At 37.6% G+C, this 20,396-nt stretch overlaps 1 protein-coding gene across 6 annotated transcripts in view; it reads left to right on the top strand.

The window, feature by feature from the left end:
- The first annotated feature begins 203 nt into the window (after nt 1-203).
- The window catches only part of helz (helicase with zinc finger), an 85,849-nt gene continuing 65,656 nt past the window's right edge, over nt 204-20,396 (top strand). For 3 of the 6 annotated variants that reach the window (XM_079832799.1, XM_079832800.1, XM_079832803.1), the window contains exons 1-9: nt 214-264; nt 9,944-10,007; nt 12,427-12,633; nt 14,944-14,980; nt 15,230-15,354; nt 19,086-19,142; nt 19,373-19,421; nt 19,544-19,619; nt 19,878-20,076. In XM_079832799.1, coding sequence (XP_079688925.1) covers nt 10,005-10,007; nt 12,427-12,633; nt 14,944-14,980; nt 15,230-15,354; nt 19,086-19,142; nt 19,373-19,421; nt 19,544-19,619; nt 19,878-20,076 — 753 coding nt within the window. In that variant the 5' untranslated portion in view covers nt 214-264; nt 9,944-10,004. Of the gene's footprint in view, nt 265-9,943; nt 10,008-12,426; nt 12,634-14,943; nt 14,981-15,229; nt 15,355-19,085; nt 19,143-19,372; nt 19,422-19,543; nt 19,620-19,877; nt 20,077-20,396 lie in introns of all 6 variants that reach the window. The other 3 variants (XM_079832801.1, XM_079832802.1, XM_079832804.1) reach the window with 1 other exon arrangement.

Genomic DNA, 20,396 nt, shown 5'->3' on the forward strand with positions numbered 1-20,396 from the left:
TACAAATGTATATTTACAAATAGTTTGAACAATTTGAATTTTGATTGAACAAGAATAAATCAAAAATGTAGTATCCAAAAGTTAGAACCCCCCACGAGTGTCCTGCAGTGTGTATGTGTGTGTGTGTGTGTGTGTGTGTGTGTGTGTGTGTGTTGCACTGGTAGGAGTGAGCGGTGGCAGGAAGCGGTGCGCAGAAATATTTTACCCATAATGCACTGCGACAGCTGACAAGTGGATCCAAGATGGCGTAGAAAGTAAAGCTAGGTAAGTGCAGACTTCCTCCAACACCTTCCTGCCGTGCGCCGTTCACCCTCCTCGGCTCTGTCCGCCGTCGATCCCGCCATCAACACGCGGCTGTCGGCTCGTGTGTCACGCGCGTCAGAACGCGAGGAATCGCGGCGCTCGTTCGCACGATTAATGTGATGATGACAAGGCCTGGTCGCAGCTGCGCTACTCTGACTAGCAGCTAAAGATGTTCGCGTGTAACTGCGATGTTCACTTGATCATCACACTCACTCACACGCACACACACACGGACAGACGCATCAGTGCAGGGTGTATATGAGCGAGATTCAGGGCTGATTGTTTTGTAAATGTTGCAGGTTAATGTGAATGTGTGTTTGTGTGTCCGGGGGCGGCTGTAACTCAAGGCCATGAGAGCAGCGATCATCGCAGACCACACACACACGTATTGTAATCTTTCTCTCTTATTTAGAAGTGACCAATAATGATCATCAGCGTCATTTGATCGCACATCGTACGCTCTGGCTGATTGCGCGTATTTGCGTTGATGTGGCGGCACACACGCAGTTGTTGTTGTTCTTTCTGGACGGACACAGTGGCTGTGTTTCAAAACCTAGCGCGCTGCCTTCCTAGACATCACGTTTTGGAATCGGAAACGAGATTTGAACGTTCGATTCGCGCGTTCTAATCGAACTGGTCAAACATATGGAACGAACGACGGAACGGTACGTCCAGAACGCGTCTGCGATGGCTCAGTGTTGTTGTCTTGGTAGGCAGCTCGATAGCTTTTGAGACGCGGCCACACACTCGCACTCAGACGGGACATCTATTATTAACTGACCCGGAATCCAAATATAGAGTGTTTATATATTTTACTGAGGCGCTGTTGCCTTGTTTGGTGTGCTCCTGCTTAATTAGATGTTGGTTTGCATATTGTGTGTGTGATATCTGACATTCCCATCCAAAATGTGTGAGTGAGTGTGTGTAAGTGAGAGACTCTGGACAGGGTGTGTTATACATGAAAATGGGACATTATGCAAATATCAACAATGCAGTTGTGTATATCATGTTACAGGGTAACTTACTGTATTCATATTTTCTTCAGTTTTGCTTTAAGCAGCCATGCCACAAAGCTTTTGGAGACATTTATGCTACATTAAAAATATATCTATATGTAATTTAATGTATAACACATTAGTTGCCTAATTCATAACTTGATATATCAATATTATATCATGTTTTCAATATATAAAATTGTCATCCTTCAATGGTTAAAGGATTAGTTCACTTCGAAATGAAATTTCCTGGTATTTTACTCACCCCCATCTCATCCAAGATGTTCATGTCTGTCTTTCTTCAGTCGAAAAGAAATTAAGTTTGAGGAAAACATTCCAGGATTTTTCTCCACATAATGGACTTCAATGGCAACCGACGGTTGAAGGTCCAAATCAATGCAGTTTCAAAGGAAGGGCTTCAGAGGCTCTGCCGAGGAAATAGGGTCTTATCTAACCAAACCATCGCTCATTTTGTTATACCTAAATTGCTCATCTTGTGTTGCTCTGCGAGGTGCTAAGGATGACGTAATCCTGTCGTAAAGGTCACGCTAGACGTGGGCTGAAGTTCCGCCCCTGTGTTTACAAAGTGCACATGCGAAGACTAATACAAATGTCCTTTAGCAAAAAAATAAAAAATGTTAAAACAACATTGTCGGGCGATTTTGAAGTTGGAGATGGAGTGTTTTTTGGTAAAGGGCGTTTGTTTTAGTCCTCGCACGTTCGCTTGGGGTGGTTTTTCCGCCTATGCCTAGTGTGACCGTTCCTATGTGATTACGCAATCCGTGGTGTGTCGCAGAGCAGCGCAAGATGAGCAATTTAGGTTAAAACGTATATACATTTAATTTATTTTTTTAATGACCAAAGGTTTGGCTAGATAAGACCTCATTCCTCGTCTGGGATCAGAGCCTCTGAAGCCCTTCCTTTGAAACTGCATTGATTTGGACCTTCAACCATTGGTTGCCATTGAAGTCCATTATGTGGAGAAAAATCCTGGAATGTTTTCCTCAAACTTAATTTCTTTTCGACTGAAGAAAGAAAGACATGAACATCTTGGATGAGATGGGGGTGAATAAAATATCATATTAGACACATTTTTTGAGTGTGTTGAAAGTTATGTTATAATGCTACTCCGTGCATTCGCTCGGCAGCTACTATGAGACACTTGTTCACACAGTCTACTAAAACACAATATATTAAAGCGTCTTTGGTGTTTCCATGGTTTCTACAAAATAAAACCAGAAATCTTGGGTAACGTGGGTATGATGTCATTGATAGGCGACACACGGACATCATACCCGTATCCTGGTTAAAATAGCAAATTTCTCTGGATTTAAACATTCTTGGAAACATTTGGGATAATGTAAGTACACAAGTCAACAAAATGTATAACATTGTTCTAGTGGTTTTTTGATAATTTAATCCAAAAATCCTACATATTATGCCGTTTATAAATTTGCAGTTTATTAGCAGCTCAGTCCCCAGCATACATTATTAAAAAAGAAAAGTACAATTATACGGACGCTTTATACGTTCAATGGTGTAAAGCTAAAATATAATTTTAGGGCAGTACAATAAAATTGTGTGTAGTAGTTTCCATTATATGAAGAAAAGAGAATTTTTGGTTGAAGGAGATGCCATTTTCCTAAATATGGTTTTACAGTGGTAACAATAAATAGTAGATTTGCAAAGCAGCCAGTTGCATTTCTGCTTATTACACTCTTACAGTATATGATATATATACTGATGATAAATAATGTTTGTTATTAGGGATGTCCTGACTCCTGATCAAGTTTTTTTGTGCCTCCGATCCGAGTCTGAATGGATATAATCTGCCGATACCGAGTCCTGATCCGATACTTGTATTTCTGTAATGTTTAGTGCATGAAAGGGTTAGTTCACCTAAAAATGTAAATTCTGTCATTAATTCCTCACCCTCATGTCGTTTCAAACCCGTTAGACCTTCGTTCATCTTCAGAACACTAATGAAGATATTTCTGATGAAATCTGAGACCGCTCTGACCCATAGACTGCAATTTAATGAACACTTTCAAGGTCCAGAAAGGTAGTAAAGACATTGTTAAAGCTACACTGTGTAACTTTTTTAGTTTATTCTTAGCTAAAAACACTTAGTTCTTTCAAAAATATATGTGCTCATTAATGTATATTTACTTCTTTCAAGTAATAAAGTATTCTCGTAAGTTTATAATATGCCATTGAAAATACATACGGGTGAGGGGTTCGAATGCGGGTCGCCCTGTTGCCCCTCCATCTTGAAAGGCTTCGCCTTTCGCGTTTTAACACTCGATGGCACCGTGTCGAATATGGACGAGGTCGAACTGGAAGCCATGTTAATCTTGGACTAAATCGGCCACCGTAGGAGTTAAAACGAAATCGGAATTGAGAGGAACAGAAACTAATATTCACTGGATGGTCATATACATTTTCACCGCTAGATCATAGATGGGGGAAAATATCACACAGTGTAGCTTTAAAATAGTCCATGTGACTCAATCTTAAAGGGATAGTTCACCCTCAAATGAAAATAAAATAATCTTTTACTCATCCTGCTGTTGTTCTAATGCCCTGTGTCCTTCTATCTTTTTCGGACCTCAAAAGCAGAAATTTAAGAAAATGTCCTGCACGTGCTCCTCCATATAATGGCAGTGAATGGCGATCAGCTAAAACATTACAAAAATTATTTAAAAGTATCACACAATGATACAGGGAGACGCGCGCTATATATGGCAAGTGTTCAGGAGGCATACTATAAGGTTTTGCGAGAAAGAAACCATATTATTCAGTCAAAACACTGAGCTCGGCCGTTACTCCGTGTGCGTTCCTGTGAGTCCCTTCCATTACCGGTGACCAGTATCGCTCCGGAGACCATAAACTGGATCACAAATGGTTGGTACTGATTCCTCCTTGAGCTTTAACTTTTTAGCAAAACCTGCCTTGAATTGTCCCTCATTCAGGCAATGAACCTGCATGGCTTTCAAGACATTGTTGTCTCTGTAGCTGCTGAAGCGCGGAGAAAAAGGTGGACAGTGTACAACTGGCTGAGGGCGGATTTTCGTTGACAGCTAAATAAATACTTTTTTTTTTTTTAATAGTAATGCTCTGGAAAAAACATAAAACACTGGGATTAATCAATGCATGCTGATGAATAGTTGTCTTAATCTGCATACCCAAGTTTTGCACTGATGTAAAAAGACTGACAGTGACACGAGATCTCATGTTGGCAAAATGTTTTAATCTTAAAGTCCCAGTGAACCGGAAGTTGCAATTGATTTTATTTCAGTGCTGTGACGAATTTCTAAGTGAAACAAAATATTGAATAGAGGGCAGGGTTTTACTTCAGCGCCCCTCCTCTCCATCTCTCGCTCATAGCAGACTAACGGTTGGAGGGGAGTGGTTTAGGATATTCAAACCCCTGCCGTCATCGGAAAGGGAAGGTCATTCCAGATCAGAAGTTTCTTTTCAGATTTTGATTGATTAAAGATTACCATGGCTAACAATTTTTTTCTGTGTATTAACTAGGGGTGTGAACCTACACTGGTCTCACGGTTCAGTTTGATTACAATTATCATGCCATTGATTGATTTGGTTCAATTCGATATCACAATGCATCGACGATGCACCGCATCCTCATGTATACAATTTTGTCAGTCAGTTATATGAACTGAACCTTTAATTTTACCTGCTCAAAGAAAACAAGTCTCAAGTCTGGGCACAGAAGACAACAGGAGCATTTAGAACAAATACACAAAATACTAAAAGCCACTTCAGGAGGTAGTCTGTGCTCAATACAGTCAAAACTAAAGTCTAAATGCATCTGGTTGTTGAAACCACATTAGGGCTGTAATCAACCAAAGAAAATCTTGGTCGACTTAAGTCCAAGTCCAAAAATCGACTAAAAATGACGTTAGGAAAAAAAACGTTAAATGAATTAGCTGCGCACTGTGCGCAGTACTTGGTAGCCTTGTTGTCTGCCTAAATTAATTATAAATAAACATAAACTAGTAGGCTATTTGCAGTATATTATATTGTTTTTGACCTGATTATTTTGCACTGAAATGAGTCTGACACGAGTCTGTCGGCTCTGACAGCATTGCATCACGTGCACCTGCGCAATATCATAGCCTATGATTTCCGAAAATTGTCAACTAGTGATATTATCACACAAACTTTTGTATGTATATATAACATATGTATTATAGCCTAATAACTGACAGACACTATCATTTCGCGGCTGAGACACGAATAGACTATTAACTTAAAGCTTTTACTCTTAAACACAAAAGGCACGTCCACTTGAATAAAAAAGGAATATTTATTAAACAAGCCAGATCAAGAGCAGAAACAAAATAATGCATAACTTAAAAAAAAAAGGAATATGCTCAAAACGTATACAAACAGTGGATCAGCGCATTAGGCTCCAAATAAAAAATAAAATAAGTGCCCAAATCCAATAAATAATACTAGAAATAAATTTGCAGTTGGCACAATAATAAAAGGGATGGGGCAACTCAAAACAGACGGGGCAATCTAACGCAGACAAGTTAGCTTACCGTTTTTAGGTGATATGACATGTTTGTCGTCGAGCTGTGATAAGCAAACTGTTGCTTGCAAAATTTGCATTCGACTTTTTTCCCATTTTCTATTTAAAAAAAAATGCTGCCACACTGCCGATGTCTTTGTTGACATGGTAGAAGAGGACTGACTAGGAAAACGCTCTCACAATTAAATAAATAATATACAGCAACGTCTACTTCAATCTGTCTCTCTTCTCCAGTTGGTTGGGCTAATCCAAAATAAGTGAAAACAAGGGGGATGTTCTGAAGACAGACTGTTACCTGTGCTCTGAAAACACCCCCATTAGCAATTAGTGCTTTCCACCTGATGAAATGAACACGGCAAAAATCGACCAATCAGAATTTTGGACGAGCCAGAACCTATCGACTAATAATCGACTAATCGACTGGGAGATTACAGCCCTAAACCACATACGTAATTTTTAGCATTGTTACGAGGAGTAAAATTTACATGTGAGCATGTTATGGACTATATGACATGTAATAGCCAGATATGACAGCGCTACTGAAGCATGCATCGCCGCAGATGAGCATCTCTTCATCAAGCCAGCGCACAAACTACAGAAAGTAAAGTCGTAGGTGCTCAACATACAATCACATTCATTAAAAGTAAAGAAGCTGAATGATCTTACCAGTGCTGTTGCCACACTCTCTCCTATTGCGTTCTTTGATTTTGAAATTAGCTGATGATCAATAAAGCACAGCTCATATCTGTTGTTTTCGGTGACGTGAACTCCTTTAAATCTGCATATAGTGCGGGAATTGGAGATCGGATTTACATCCGTTTTGCGGAGATACATTTATGTGCCCAAGTGTAAATGAAATCGTTTTGATAAATCATATAGCTTTTATTTACACACCGCGCGTTCTCCAGTTGGTGCTTACGAGGTTGATCATAAAAGCCGAAATGTGCCCAGATGTCTGTTTTTAAAGTAGTTGTAGCATTTTTAATTACTCGCACTCGCGTCTCACCTCCCTCTGTCATTTGTATGCTACCGCGACAAATAAAAGAATAAAACAAGTTAATTTTGAGTTTATCTCTCAGTTCTGACTTTTTTTCCCTCGCAAATCCAAGTTTTTATCTCAATTACTAGAAGGATTAAACTGAATTGTGAGATACTCGTTATTCTGTCTTTTTTCCTCAGAATTGAGTTTATATCCTGCAATTCTGACTTTTTCCCCCTCAGAATTGTGATATAAACTCACAATTGTGGGTTATAAAGTCCGAACAGGGAGATATAAACATGCATATGCAAGAAAGAGTCAAGAATAGTCAAACCAAAATTTATTAGGACGCCTTTAACATTTCTCACATTATCACAGTTTAATAGCTATAGTTTAGAAAATGGTAATAAAATATGACAAGAACTCAGAGTTAAACTGTCAGAATGAAATCATCTTGATAATTTCAAATAACTTTGATAGAAAGGTATGTAATGGATTACAATCAACCAATCAGCTGTTAAATTTAAGTACACAATTAGATAATACCAATTTAGGTCAACCGATGACCAAGCAATGCTTAATTTTGTTCAGTCTGTAGTGTAAAAGGTTGCATTAGCAATTATCGGTCTTAAAGTGACATCACCTCTAAGAGAGGGGAATGGAATATGTTGCGCATGTTGCTTGTCAATAAATAAAGAGTTGTCAATTCATGATACTCTCTGATCTTTTTTTTTTTTTTAATACTTAAAAATAGATTGTTGTTAAGAGTAGTATTATTTCTTTCTGTGATCGGTATCGGTGATTATGTCGGCCAATACTGCTTCCAGTGATTGTGATCGGCCCCCAAATCCTGATCGGAGCACCCTTATCTGGCATCATTGTGTGGTGTCAGATGGTAATACCATGCAGAATGGTTATAAAATCATTTACACTGGTACACTTAATGGTAAAAAAAAATATCCGACTATTGTACAACTAAAAAAAAAATCACAATGTACTGCTACCATAGTATTTTTAAGCTTTATATTATTTACTGTTATTTTATTTGATAGTGTAATGAAAGTTTGAGCCATAACTAAAGTATTATGGTGGCCGAACTGTTGCTGGCGTCTATTCAAAGGATGGTCATGGGATCCAGGACGTATGCCGTTTCACGAGTTTAGTTGGGATTTTGGTTTAGTTGCTTAGAATAAAAATTTTTTAAGCGTTCGCACAAACCCCACCCCTTAAAATGTGGGAAAAGCGTTCCCAGCAGCCTCCGCTAACTCAGCCCAGATGGACTTTACAGCTGTGACCTAATTATTACAGAAAAGGAAAAATGACTCCACACTACAATAGCATTAGCACAAACCAGCGCAACCGGTGTGGAAATGTGTATTTGAATGCAATTTTGTGCGTCTCTGCACATTTCTCAAGTTTCAGTTCTTCAGATAAACACACTTGCATGTGTCTCAACTGTTTTTATAGTCGTTTCTGCCGTGAACAGTAATCATCATTTTTTATAATCACAACTGACCACTTAACTCCAAAACTTTGTGGTTGTCAAACGTTGGTTGATCCAGATGTTGATATGTGTTAATGCGATTTTCTGTCCACTAAAAATCATCAAAACAGCTGATTCAGAGACGATGAGCAAAAAAAATTACGTCCAATGAAGTGAAAATGTAGATCCAGAAATGTGTGTGTGTGTATATATATATATGTATATGTATATGTATATGTATATATGTATGTTTGTCTATTCTGAGAAAATGGAAGTGTTTCAGATATTTCCGTATCGATGTACATTACCAGTCAAAAGTTTGAAAACTGAACTATTTTGATTGTTTTTGAAAGAAGTCTCTTCTGCTCACCAAGGCTGCATTTATTTGATCCTAAATACAGCAAAACAGTAATATTGTGAAATATTTTTACAATTTAAAATAGCTTTCTTCTATATGAATATATTTTAAAACATAATTTATTCCTGTGATAAAAGCTGTATTTCCAGCATCATTACTCCAGTCTTCAGTGTCACGTGATCCTTCAGAAATCACTCTAATATGACGATTTGATGCTCAAGAAACATCTATGATTATTATCAATGTTGAAAACAGTTGTGTACATTTTTTTTTTTCAGGATTTTTTAATGAATAGAAAGTTCAAAAGAACAGCATTTATCTAAAATGTAAAGCTTTTGCAGCATTATAAATGTCTATACTGTCACTTGATCAATTTAATGCATCCTTGCTCAATAAATGTATTAATTTCTTTTAGCCCCCCCCCAAAACAAAAAATTCTTACCGACCCAAAACTTTTGAACGGTAGTACAATGTTACAAAAGCTTTCTATTTAAGAGAAATACTGTTCTTTTGAACTTTCTATTCATCAAAGAATCCTAAAAATTTTTTACACAACAGCACATTTTTTTACTTGAGCAGCAAATCATCATATGAGAATGATTTCTGAAGGATCATGTGACACTGAAGACTGGAGTAATGATGATGAGGAAATCAGCTTTGATCACAGGAATAAATTACATTTTAAAATATATTCAAATAGAAAACAGTTATTTTACATTTTAATAATATTTCACAATATTACAGCTTTTTTTTGTATTTTTAATAACAAACGCAGCCTTGGTGAGCAGAAGAGATTTCTTTCAAAAACAATCAAAATAGTACAGTTTCCAAACGTTTGACTGGTAGTGTATATTGAAAAAATTATATTTTTGACAACACTACATCGCACTTAGTTTATTATTTCAGATGCCTTTTTAAAAGACTACAATTGAAAAATGTATATATTATATAAAATGAGTGTTGGGAAGGTTTCTTTGGAAATGTAAGGTTACAGATTACAAGTTACCCTATTTAAAATGTAATAAGTCTATTTCAACTACTTTATGTAACTGATTACATTTGATTACTTTTCGAAATTTCTAACGAATATTTTCATTTTCAAACATTTAACCTCTAAAAAACAGAGATGGTTATGTTTAGTTTTAATATTTAAGAGAAAACACACACTTCTAGATCATTATACTGTAGTAAAAACATGTACCACTATGTGTGTGTGAAGGGAAACCATTATACCATATAAAGCCTAATATTGATTTCTCACTAACAGAAGCAAGAATAGACTCACTGGCAACCCAAACAGACGCCCCAGTGTAGCTGTCATAACATGCATGGTATTGTATTTTTTTATTTTTATATATAGTTATATTCCACCTAAAATATTGTTTAGACTCTATAACCAATTGCTGTGTAGTTAAATAGCTCTACTTTGGAAGTTAAAACGGGACAAACAGATAGATATTTGTCCACTAGGTGGCGCTTAAGGTTAACATTTATCATAGGAGATGCTTCCTCAGGTTCGACATTGAAACAGTCAACTGTTATATTTGTGCCCTTGAAATTATTTTAAAATTTCATGCCATGGCGACTCTCAGGCAAGTTGTAGCCTAATGCTGGGTTCACACCGAACGCGAATTGAGCGTCAAATTTGCTTCTATCGGGTCTAGTTGGACGCATAAACATTTTGAATCCACTTTCAAGGTGAGCGTTTGAAGCGAAATAGACGCGTCTTTTCATTGACGTAACATGGAAATCACTCGCTCCAGACGCTCAATTCGCGTTCGCTGTGAACGCAGCATAAAGCTTTCAGCGGCGATGTGGATTGATCAGAATAGCTTACTAAATGGCAGGAGACATCGTGCACATCAAAAACAGGCAAAGCAACAAATTAATATTATTCAACATATCCTAGATTTGTACAGAAAAGTAACTCATTTAATTACACATTTTTTCTCAGTAACTGTAACAGTTACATTAATTTTGTAATTCAATTACGTCACTTGGTTACATGTAACGAGTTACTCCACAACACTATAAAATTCAACCCGCCAAAGTGGCTACTAGTAGGAGTAACTGCATTACACGCCACTGCTGAAATACACCCGCATTTGGCTGGTTGGTGGGTGTAAATGTCAAGCCCCGATAGTAATTATTACTAAAAGATAATACTAGTAATTCTACTACTAACAGCAATATACAATAGGGTTGTGCCGATGGACGATGGCTGACCAACATCACGATGGAAGCAACCATCGTGATGCCACGCCCCCCGTTGCGAGTCTTGCGTGTGTGACACACACTAATCCTAGTCTCTTCTATAGTTAACCTAAAAACTTTGCAGGGATTGCTCTGTAAATTAAATTGAGAATATAACTGATGCATATATGCTATTTCAAATACTGTAGACTATGCCGGAGACGTGACGTGTGTTAGTCTGTGAAAATACCGTGTCAGGCAGGCTACACAAATATTGATCTTGACATTGTTAGCCTCTTGTCTTTTTTCAGTGTCTTACACAGTACATTTAACTTAAAATATTTAATTTTGTTCAAGAAAATAGTCCTTATTAATTAATTATTAGTAGCCTATTGTAGCGTCTCAGGAAATCTTGCTCATTGTCACACAGCTCTTCTGTGCCTCCTGCACTGAAGCGGCAGTTTTGTCTGGTTAATACTTTTAAAGACAATTTGCCTTGGCCATAATGTCAAATCAAATGAAAGAATGAAGGAGATTCTGATAACACACATTTATTAAAACACAGAAAATCAACAAATCAAGAACAAGAAAACGGGAAAAACACTTTACATTTCACTTATAATTAGCAGCACAATTAACTTTTTATCGTGCATAGCATAGGCTACAAAATAAATTATGTTATTGAAATATTGTAAGGTGGTCATATGAACTACACGAATGAAAGTTTAAAAAACAATATGCAAAATCAAAATTGAATTGCTCCGTAACAAGTGCGTGTAAACTATTGGAAAGACCGGATGAGTTATTTGTTGGGTTAGTAAAGTAACAAAATTATAGTTTTTAAGTTAAAAATAATATTTATGTAAACAGATAGGCCTACAGTAAAATATATCCTTCAAAACCCCCCGCCCCGCCGATATCATCGTCCATCGCGATGTTTTACTGTAAACATCGTTAACTGCCAATTTAGTGGACATTGCCCAACCCTAATATACAATGCACTAAAGATTGATTAGCTTGCTGGGTTCATGAAAAATAATCATGTTGTCAGCGTTCGCTCAAACTGATTTGCTGAAATCAAAACAGGGGCGGTAATAGATGAACCCCAGCCAATGAGATAGCCGTTTGCGCATTAGTTCCGCCCACTACTGAAGAAACCAGCATATCTTCTGCTTGTTCTTAATCTGAATAGTGAGTGATTTACTCGCATTGTAGAAGGTTGCATTTTTAAAGTCAGCATGAAACAGAAGTTGCGATAGTCTTTTCTTTCCTAAAGTGACATAAATCCGAGAGAAACGGCTTCTTGAGCAAGAATAAATGTAGGGCGATGCTTGATTTGGTCCATGTGGAATTGATCGGATGTTTGTGGTTTGCTATTGGTGGATCTCATGTGAGTGACAGGATTTTGATTTCATAGGGGTTTTTCAGTATGACTTGTGTGTCCAGATGCTCTATGGTGCCGCTGTGTAACTGCAAAATCAAATGTTTAGGCACAGAGGTTTGCTGCTCACATATGGCAATTTTGAGGCGTTTAACCCCTTGTTTTTCTCATGACAGAAACTCTGTCCCAGAGTCATGGAGGACAGGAGGCCACAGAAGTCATGTGACGAGGCCATTGGATCATTAGCGAGGCAGGAGTATGAGGCGGCAGTGGCCCACAGCACAGAGGCCCTGCTGGCCATGGGGCCCCGGACCCCGACCCCCAGCACAGCCCTCCTCCGAAAGCGTGCCCTGCTCTACCGCATAGCAGCACGACTCCAGCTGGTGAGACTTCACGACACACAAGCACATCCATGTTGTTTTCCAATGTTTGTGTCTTGAAGTGGATTTATGACAGTGGGCTTGGCTTTGTATGGAAATGTGGTATTTATTAACCTAACAGGGTTTTTCCTGGGTCAAAAATGGTCTTCGGTGGTGGCTGACAGACATGGTCATCCATACACACACACACACGCACAGTAAAAAAGTACCCTACCCACGTGATCTGCAAGCGCAATACTGACAATACATTTTAAATAAATTCAAAGAAAGTTTGTAATTTTTGCTTATCTTATTTTGATACCTTGATGTTTGTTTTTGTTCCTCATTTTTACACTATTTACAGATAATTGTTTTGGTATATAATCATATCAATATAAAAAAAATGAACAAATAGCCTAATTTTCTGCCATACAATTTCATAAAATTATCAGCTAGCTAATAACAACTTTGTTCTGGGTTTACCTCACTCCAGTATAAACTAAATGATTTATGGGCTATTTATTTTACTACACATTATGATCATAAATAAGCTGAAAGACTGTGGATAATTAAAACTAACTCTTACACCCACTCTTGCTAAATGGGGTAAACACACTTTTGTTCTCATTTCAGATGTGTTCTAAGGGAATTATTAAACTGATTTGTGAGTTCAGTGTTGGACAGATCAGTTGTTCTAACCAGTCTTTAAAATGATTCGGTTCAAAGGAGTCATTAGGTCAAGAATCGGACATTAGCAGACGCGTTGTGTGCGAATCCTGTCTGTTAGAACATCGCGAAAGATTTGTCAACACACAGAAAACACTTCATAACTGGATAGGATTTGTTTCCTGTTTATTGAAAGTATGGTTTATGTCAACTGGTCAGAGAAGAGACAATTTTTTGAGCGCATTTCACACCCAGCGGTAATTAAAGGAAAACATCGTCTGATAGCGCCACGTGCAACATGGATTCGGTCTTCCGACCTTTTGATTTTGATTAACGTAATATGTGAAATAATGGAAAGCTTAGAATGCTTATTTTGAAGACAGAGAGTGCGAGCGGGGGAGGAGCTCTGATCGTTCTCTCTGTCACTCAGTTAACGCAAGCGCTGCAGTCATCTACTACATCAATCATAAATCACAATAGCTGATCAGATAAGGCTTTGGCGGGACAAAAATTGAAAAAAAAATTCAATTTAGGAAAAACCCTGCTTAAAACATAAAAATCGAATTGTGCTGTTTTTGAGAGTAATACCGTAATGCTTTGGTTTGGATCCATACTAGCATACAGGTTTGTAACGTACATTACTCACGTGTTTGGGGAAATTTTTAATACTTTGTTTTGTTTCTAAGGGGAAAAAATCCTACTTTTTATGTTTTGAGGCATCTATGACTATTCTGAGTGTGTAAGTGACATGGCGGCACTGAAGATCGGGACATACCCATACCCCCAATCACACTTGCTCAATAACAAAACCTGACCACTTTAAAATAATATCCCTGTTTGACTGGTGATGTGTGTTAATTTCCTGTCCGGTATCTTTGACATTTAGTGTGTTCTAAAGGTCTACATTGTCAAATCGTCAAGAACATTGTCATTGTCCCATCACAGTTAGTTCACTGAGAAAATCTTCAATGTCTATTGATTTTATCAGTCAATTTCAAAACCTTTAAATATTTAAAGGGATAGTTCACCCAAAAATAAAAATGACCCCATGATTTACTCACCCTCAAGTCATCCTAGGTGTATATGGCATTCTTCTTTCAGACAAATACAATCAGAGTTATATTAAAAAATGTCCTGGCTCTTCCAAGCTTTATAATGGCTGTGAATGGCAGCCCAAAAATTGAAGACCAAAAAAGTGGATTCATCCATTATAACGGCCTTCTGAATTGAATTGATGTTTTTTTTTTGTAAGAAAAAGATCCATATTTAACACGTTATAAAGTAAAATATCTAGCTTCTGGCGGACCGCCTTCCGTATTCAACTTATGATAATGGATGGATTTTTTTGGGGGGTTCAAATGTTGGGCTGCCATTATAAAGCTTGGAATTGCCAGGACATTTTTTTAATATAACCCCAATTGTATTCGTCTGAAAGAAGATAGTCATATACACCTAGGATAGCTTGAGGGTGAGTAAATCATGGGGTAATTTTCATTTTTGGGTGAACTATCCTATTTTTGGGTGAACTATAAATGAATGTGGAACTTTCACAGTACCCATACTTTTCACTATAATTTCTTATTTTTATTATTATTAGTTTTGCACCCCTGAGCATGTTTTGATTTGGAAGGAGTCAAAACAATTTGCTTTTTTTTTTTTATTCAACAGAAGGATTACGATCAGGCTGATGAAGACTGCAAGCACAGTAAGATACCAAAAAAACAAAATTATTGAAATATATTGAGTTGTAGAAGTGTTAATAAATAACATTTAAAACAAAAAGAAAACGCTACAAAACTGTAAAATAGTATGTAGTATCAAAGTTGTGGTACCTGTGAAATTTGATAAAAGGCTCTTATGTAGAACCATTCCTCTCACAAGACAGATCAGGATTATGGGATGTCGGGTTTGTGTGTGGGCTGGTTTGATCACTCGAGTGTGTTTGTTCACGCAGTGTTTGCTGAGGAGCTGGGGAAGGGAGATGGCAGTTTCAGGGCAGGGCTTCAGAGTATGCTGCTGGATGGAAGCTTACAGGAAGTGTGCAGCGTTCTCTCTAAAGCACTCTATGGAGAACCACTGGTAAACCAACCCAGAATTCCTTTCCAAATGTATTGTTGCAAATTGACATCATGGAATGTATTTCACATGTAAATCAGGCTTATAAATGCTTTTATTGTCTTTTAATTTGTGTAAAGTCAATTTGAATATATGAAATTTTATATTTTTCTATAAAATTCACAATTTTGTCCTCAACTTTAGTAGGGATGGGCAGTACTCGAGTACTCGGGGGCGGGGCATGTGCAGGGGGCGGGGCATGTCCGTCATTGAGATAATGAAAACTGTTATGAAAATGGTTGTTGACAAATACAAACGTGACATGAAAACAGGTATATGAAAACATGAACATATAAAACAAAAAATAACTGCTAGATTATGATGCATAAATGTCTTTGAAAAAGAAACATCTTTATAAAATGACCGTCTCAAATAACCAAGTCAGTAATATCGAGCATTGCCTTTAAGCTGAAACTGTGAAATAACACCACCCTGCAGAGCTTGCTAGCTGGTTAATAAACTCAACCAAACGCACCCTATATCAATATTAATATGAAGATTATTATGAACCTATTACGACATAAATCAACACAAAAGGACATGAATGCGCACGTGAACTTCAGCGTGCTAGATTTGACAGGCGAAGGGTTTGAAACGGAACATTTTGAATGCGCTCTTCCCTTAACAACGCTGATACACGGACAACGAAAGCACACAGAAAAAACATTTTATTAAAATCCTGTTCTCATTATAATGCTTTGACAGATTGACTCTGCACATCATGCACTTAATCGTATTATTCATGATCGAAGCGTTTACAGACATCACTGCGCGTTTTCGAACTCATAACGAAAAACTACTTTAAATAAACTTGGTCTACTGTTAAAAAAATACGAGAACAGTATAGCACTGCTGCATTACTAATGTCAATGATTCTGAGAAAGAAATAGCCTATCTGAAAAGAATATGACTGTCTCTAAACCATGTCGAGCTCGAGCATTAATGCATTTGAGCTGAAACTGAAGAGAATGAACAGCCGGTATAACGGCAGCGCTTTTCTAGCTTATTAAGCTCAACCAAATGCATTTTATATTAGATTAATCAGATAGACAACATAAAGGTAATCTTCTGCATCTGCAGAAAAGAATGCGAATGCGCACATGAACTTCACGTGCTAGTCTGAGTGTTCTCGCTAGTTTCTCTGTGGATACACGGGGAACTGAGCACAGATCATTTACAGCATTTTCCACGGTGTTCTCATTATAATGCTATGACAGATTGGCGCTGCACATCTTGCACTAACCATTTCAGTGTTGTGCGTGAACGAGTTCAAAAGAACGCGTTCATTGAACACGCTCATTTTTTCGTGAACGTTGAACTGAACGCAACACATTTTTTAATAAAGAACTTGAACGTGAATTAGTTCACATTATGTGTCATGAACGGCAGACATCACTGTAAATGAACGTTGGAATTTGTTTTCCATTGAAAACTGAGTGACATCTGTTTTCTCTTTTGAAACGCAACGAGAGAAAGTTCCTCCCTCCTGTATTCTCGCTGGTGCCGCTTAAATCATGCATCACCAGACAGAAATGGTTTTGACATTGTGTGCGCAATGCATTGCGGGCAACGTAGTGTCCGGCTGAGAATAGTTGAATAGCATACTGGCTTCCGCACAACGTTACCCGTGATGAATTGCAGCAGAGCGGGGTAGGCATAGCAACGCCGCGTAGCAGGCAACGACGAGAGCGCGGAGGGCTAGAGGAGCGAGAGAGAGAGAGAGGCAGACCAAAGACGAGAGTGAGAGAAAGCGCTGCAATTAAAAAAAAAAAGGCTAGTGGAAGTTTTTTGTGCCTTTGAGTTTTGCCTTCATTACCTTCATTCAAGAGTTTTGCTCATTTCATACACACACATATGTATATATAATATCATATATATCAAATAATATATACATATTTCATATTATATATTCTTTTTTTAATTAAATGCTGGTAGATTTCATTGCACTAAGTATAGAACTGGTCTACCTTGTCTGTACTGCTGCAAGTTTCATCACCTGGTAAGAAACCCACAATTGCAGTGTCATGAGCAAATGTCTACAATGAGCAGCTTCAAGGAACGTATAGTGATTTCTAGCTCGTAGTGTGAAAAAAAGTATTTATTTGAATATCTCACGAAAAAAGTAAAATGAACTGAACTTTGAACTAGTTCAGAATTAAAATTGTGAACTTTGAACGTGAACTGTTCACTTTGAGCATGTATGAACTGAACTTGAACTAGTTCAGAAAAGCTGTGAACTGGCACAACACTGAACCATTTAATGATCAGTGATTCCAGACATCACTGCAGTGCACGCCTTAGTTTCATTTTATTTCGCCGGTCTGGAGGCGTGCTGTATAACGCCAACCAATCAGACCTCCGGTACCGCGCAAAACGACGCAATAACCAATAAAAAAAGAGACAAATATTTTTTTTTTCAGGGCGATCATCGTTCTCATGATGGATGATCGCTGTCACGTTCGAGTACTCGATTACTCGACCACTGTTGCCCATCCCTAAACTTTAGTTGTAAACTTAACAATTGCACTGTAAATTACAATTTAGCTCTCAACTTTACAGTTGTGAATTTTATAATTTCACTGTAAACTACAATTTTGCTCAACTTTAGGTGCTCTGTAAACTTTACAGGTTGGCTCTAAAATGTAGAGTTGCACTGTAAACTTCAAATTTGCTCTCAGATTTACAGTTGTAAACTTTACAATTGCACCGTAAACTACGATTTTGCTCATCTTTAGGTGCTCTGTAAGCTTTACAGGTCTGCTCTAAAATGTACAGTTGCACTGTAAACTTCAAATATGCTCTTAACTTTAGGTGTTCTATAAGCTTTGCAATTTGATAATTGTGCGTGCTTTGCAAGTGCACTATAAACTGCAATTTTGTTTTAAACTTTACAATATTGTTCTCAACTCTAGGCGTTCTCAGGCTTTACAGTTTTGCAATTGTACTGTAAAATTCACAGTTTTGCTCTCAACTTTTGGTGCTCTGTAAGCTGGACAGCTTTTCCCCAAATTGTACCGTTGTGCTGTAAACTTTACCTTTGCACTGTAAACTACGATTTTGCTCAACTTTAGGTGCTCTGTAAATTTTACAGGTTGGCTCTAAAATGTACAGTTACACTGTACACTTCAGATTTGATCTAAATTTTACATCTGTAAACTTTACAATTGCACTGTAAACTTCAAATGTGCTCTTTACTTTAGGTGTTCTATAAGCTTTACAATTTTATAATTGTGCATGCTTGGCAAGTGCACTATAAACTGAAATTTTGCTCTAAACTTTACAATATTGTTCTCAACTTTAGGCGTTCTCTGGCTTTACAGTTTTGCAATTGTACAAGCTTTAAAATTGTACTGTAAAATTCAGTTTTGCTCTCAACTTTAGGTGCTCTGTAAGCTTTACAGTTTTACAATTTCACATGCTTTACAATTGTCGTCAACTTTACAGTTGCTTTGTAAAGTTTACAGTCGCACTGTAAACTTCAGTTTTGCTCTCAACTTTAGGTGCTCTGTACCGTTTTGATCTTAACTTGCTTTGAAACTTCAATTTCCCTCTAAACTTTACAATTCTGTTCTCAAATTTAAGAGTTCTGTAAGCTTGTTCAGAGTTGTACAGTTGTGATGTAAACTTCTCATTTACATTCTAAACTTTTTGCTTTTAAATTTCTGAAATTTACTAAAGCATTTTGTTTGTCATAGAACGGGATCATGACGAAAGACATGACAAGATTGAAGAGGCTCCTCTCAGAAATAGAGGTCAGTTTGTCTTACTATGATCGTCTTAAATTTCCCTTTTTGAAGGAATTACTTGCAGTCAGTCAGTGTCACTTTCATTTCTCTGTAAAAAGCACATGGGTCACCCTTGACTTCAAATGACTTTCATAATCCATAGTACTAGTACCTCTTACATGTGCATGACTAAGAGACATGTTATGTGATGGTGTGTGTTTTTTGCGCATGAATCACAAGCTCTGTCTCAATTGCAGGCTGTGAGGAGTAAAATGGTGCCAGAGTTGACTGAGGACAATGACGAGGGTGAGTTCCTCTTCAGTTTCACAATACATTCAGGATCCATTTAATCTCTGATATTCTAGCTCTTCTGTGAGTTTGTAGTTTGCACTGCCCATGCTATATATTGTCTTTCTATCTTTGAACAGATGTTCAGGAAGGCTGGCAGTTTCGTCCTCCGCCTCGTGGGGTCACTAGTAGTGAGGAATACACGTTGTGTAAAAGGTACACTAGTCCTGTCTGCAAATAGTACTGGTTTTAGTGTGGCTGACACCAAAAATAACAGTAGAGATTTTGTAAATCATGATTTCTTTGGATTATTACTAACATATTAATCTAGAAACTTGTATAGTACCATCATTTGTGTGATTTTATTGTATGACACTGTCAAAAATTGATTTTCGGTACAGCTTTCCTTGTCCAGGTGATCAGATCATGTGTTGTTGATTTGATTTATGTGGTGTTTTGTTGGTATTTTATCAGGTTTTTAGAGCAGGGTCTGTGTCGGTACGGAGCTCAATGCACCTCGGCTCACTCTCAGGAGGAGCTGACAGAATGGCAACAGCGCTACGCCTCTCGACTCATCCGCCTCAAACAGCAGCAGGAGGGCAAGCACTTCACCGAGAACTACATGGAGGCGCTCATCGAGAAATGGATCAACTCCCTCACGCCGGAGAGAGTGGTACAGTTCTCTTGACAAAATATCTCGACAGTTCTCTAGAGAGGGTTTTTTTTTAGTTCCCTTTAGTAAACTCTAACAACTACTCTGAAGTAGTGATGCACCGAAATTTCGGCAAATGAAAATATTTGAATGAATTTTTGATTTATTGATTTGTTGTTTTTAAATAGATGAATCAAGATTTTTCGCTTTCAGTTGATGCCTGAACAAAACTTCAGTAAACATTATTCATAGTGCGCCTACTATCTAGGGTTTGCACAGACTAATTGACTAATCTGGTCATGGCCTATAGAGGGCGCTACAGGATAAGCCATTTCCTGACA

The sequence above is a fragment of the Gobio gobio genome (genome assembly GCF_949357685.1).
Source record: "Gobio gobio genome assembly, chromosome: 1".
Taxonomy (NCBI): Eukaryota; Metazoa; Chordata; class Actinopteri; order Cypriniformes; family Gobionidae; genus Gobio; species Gobio gobio.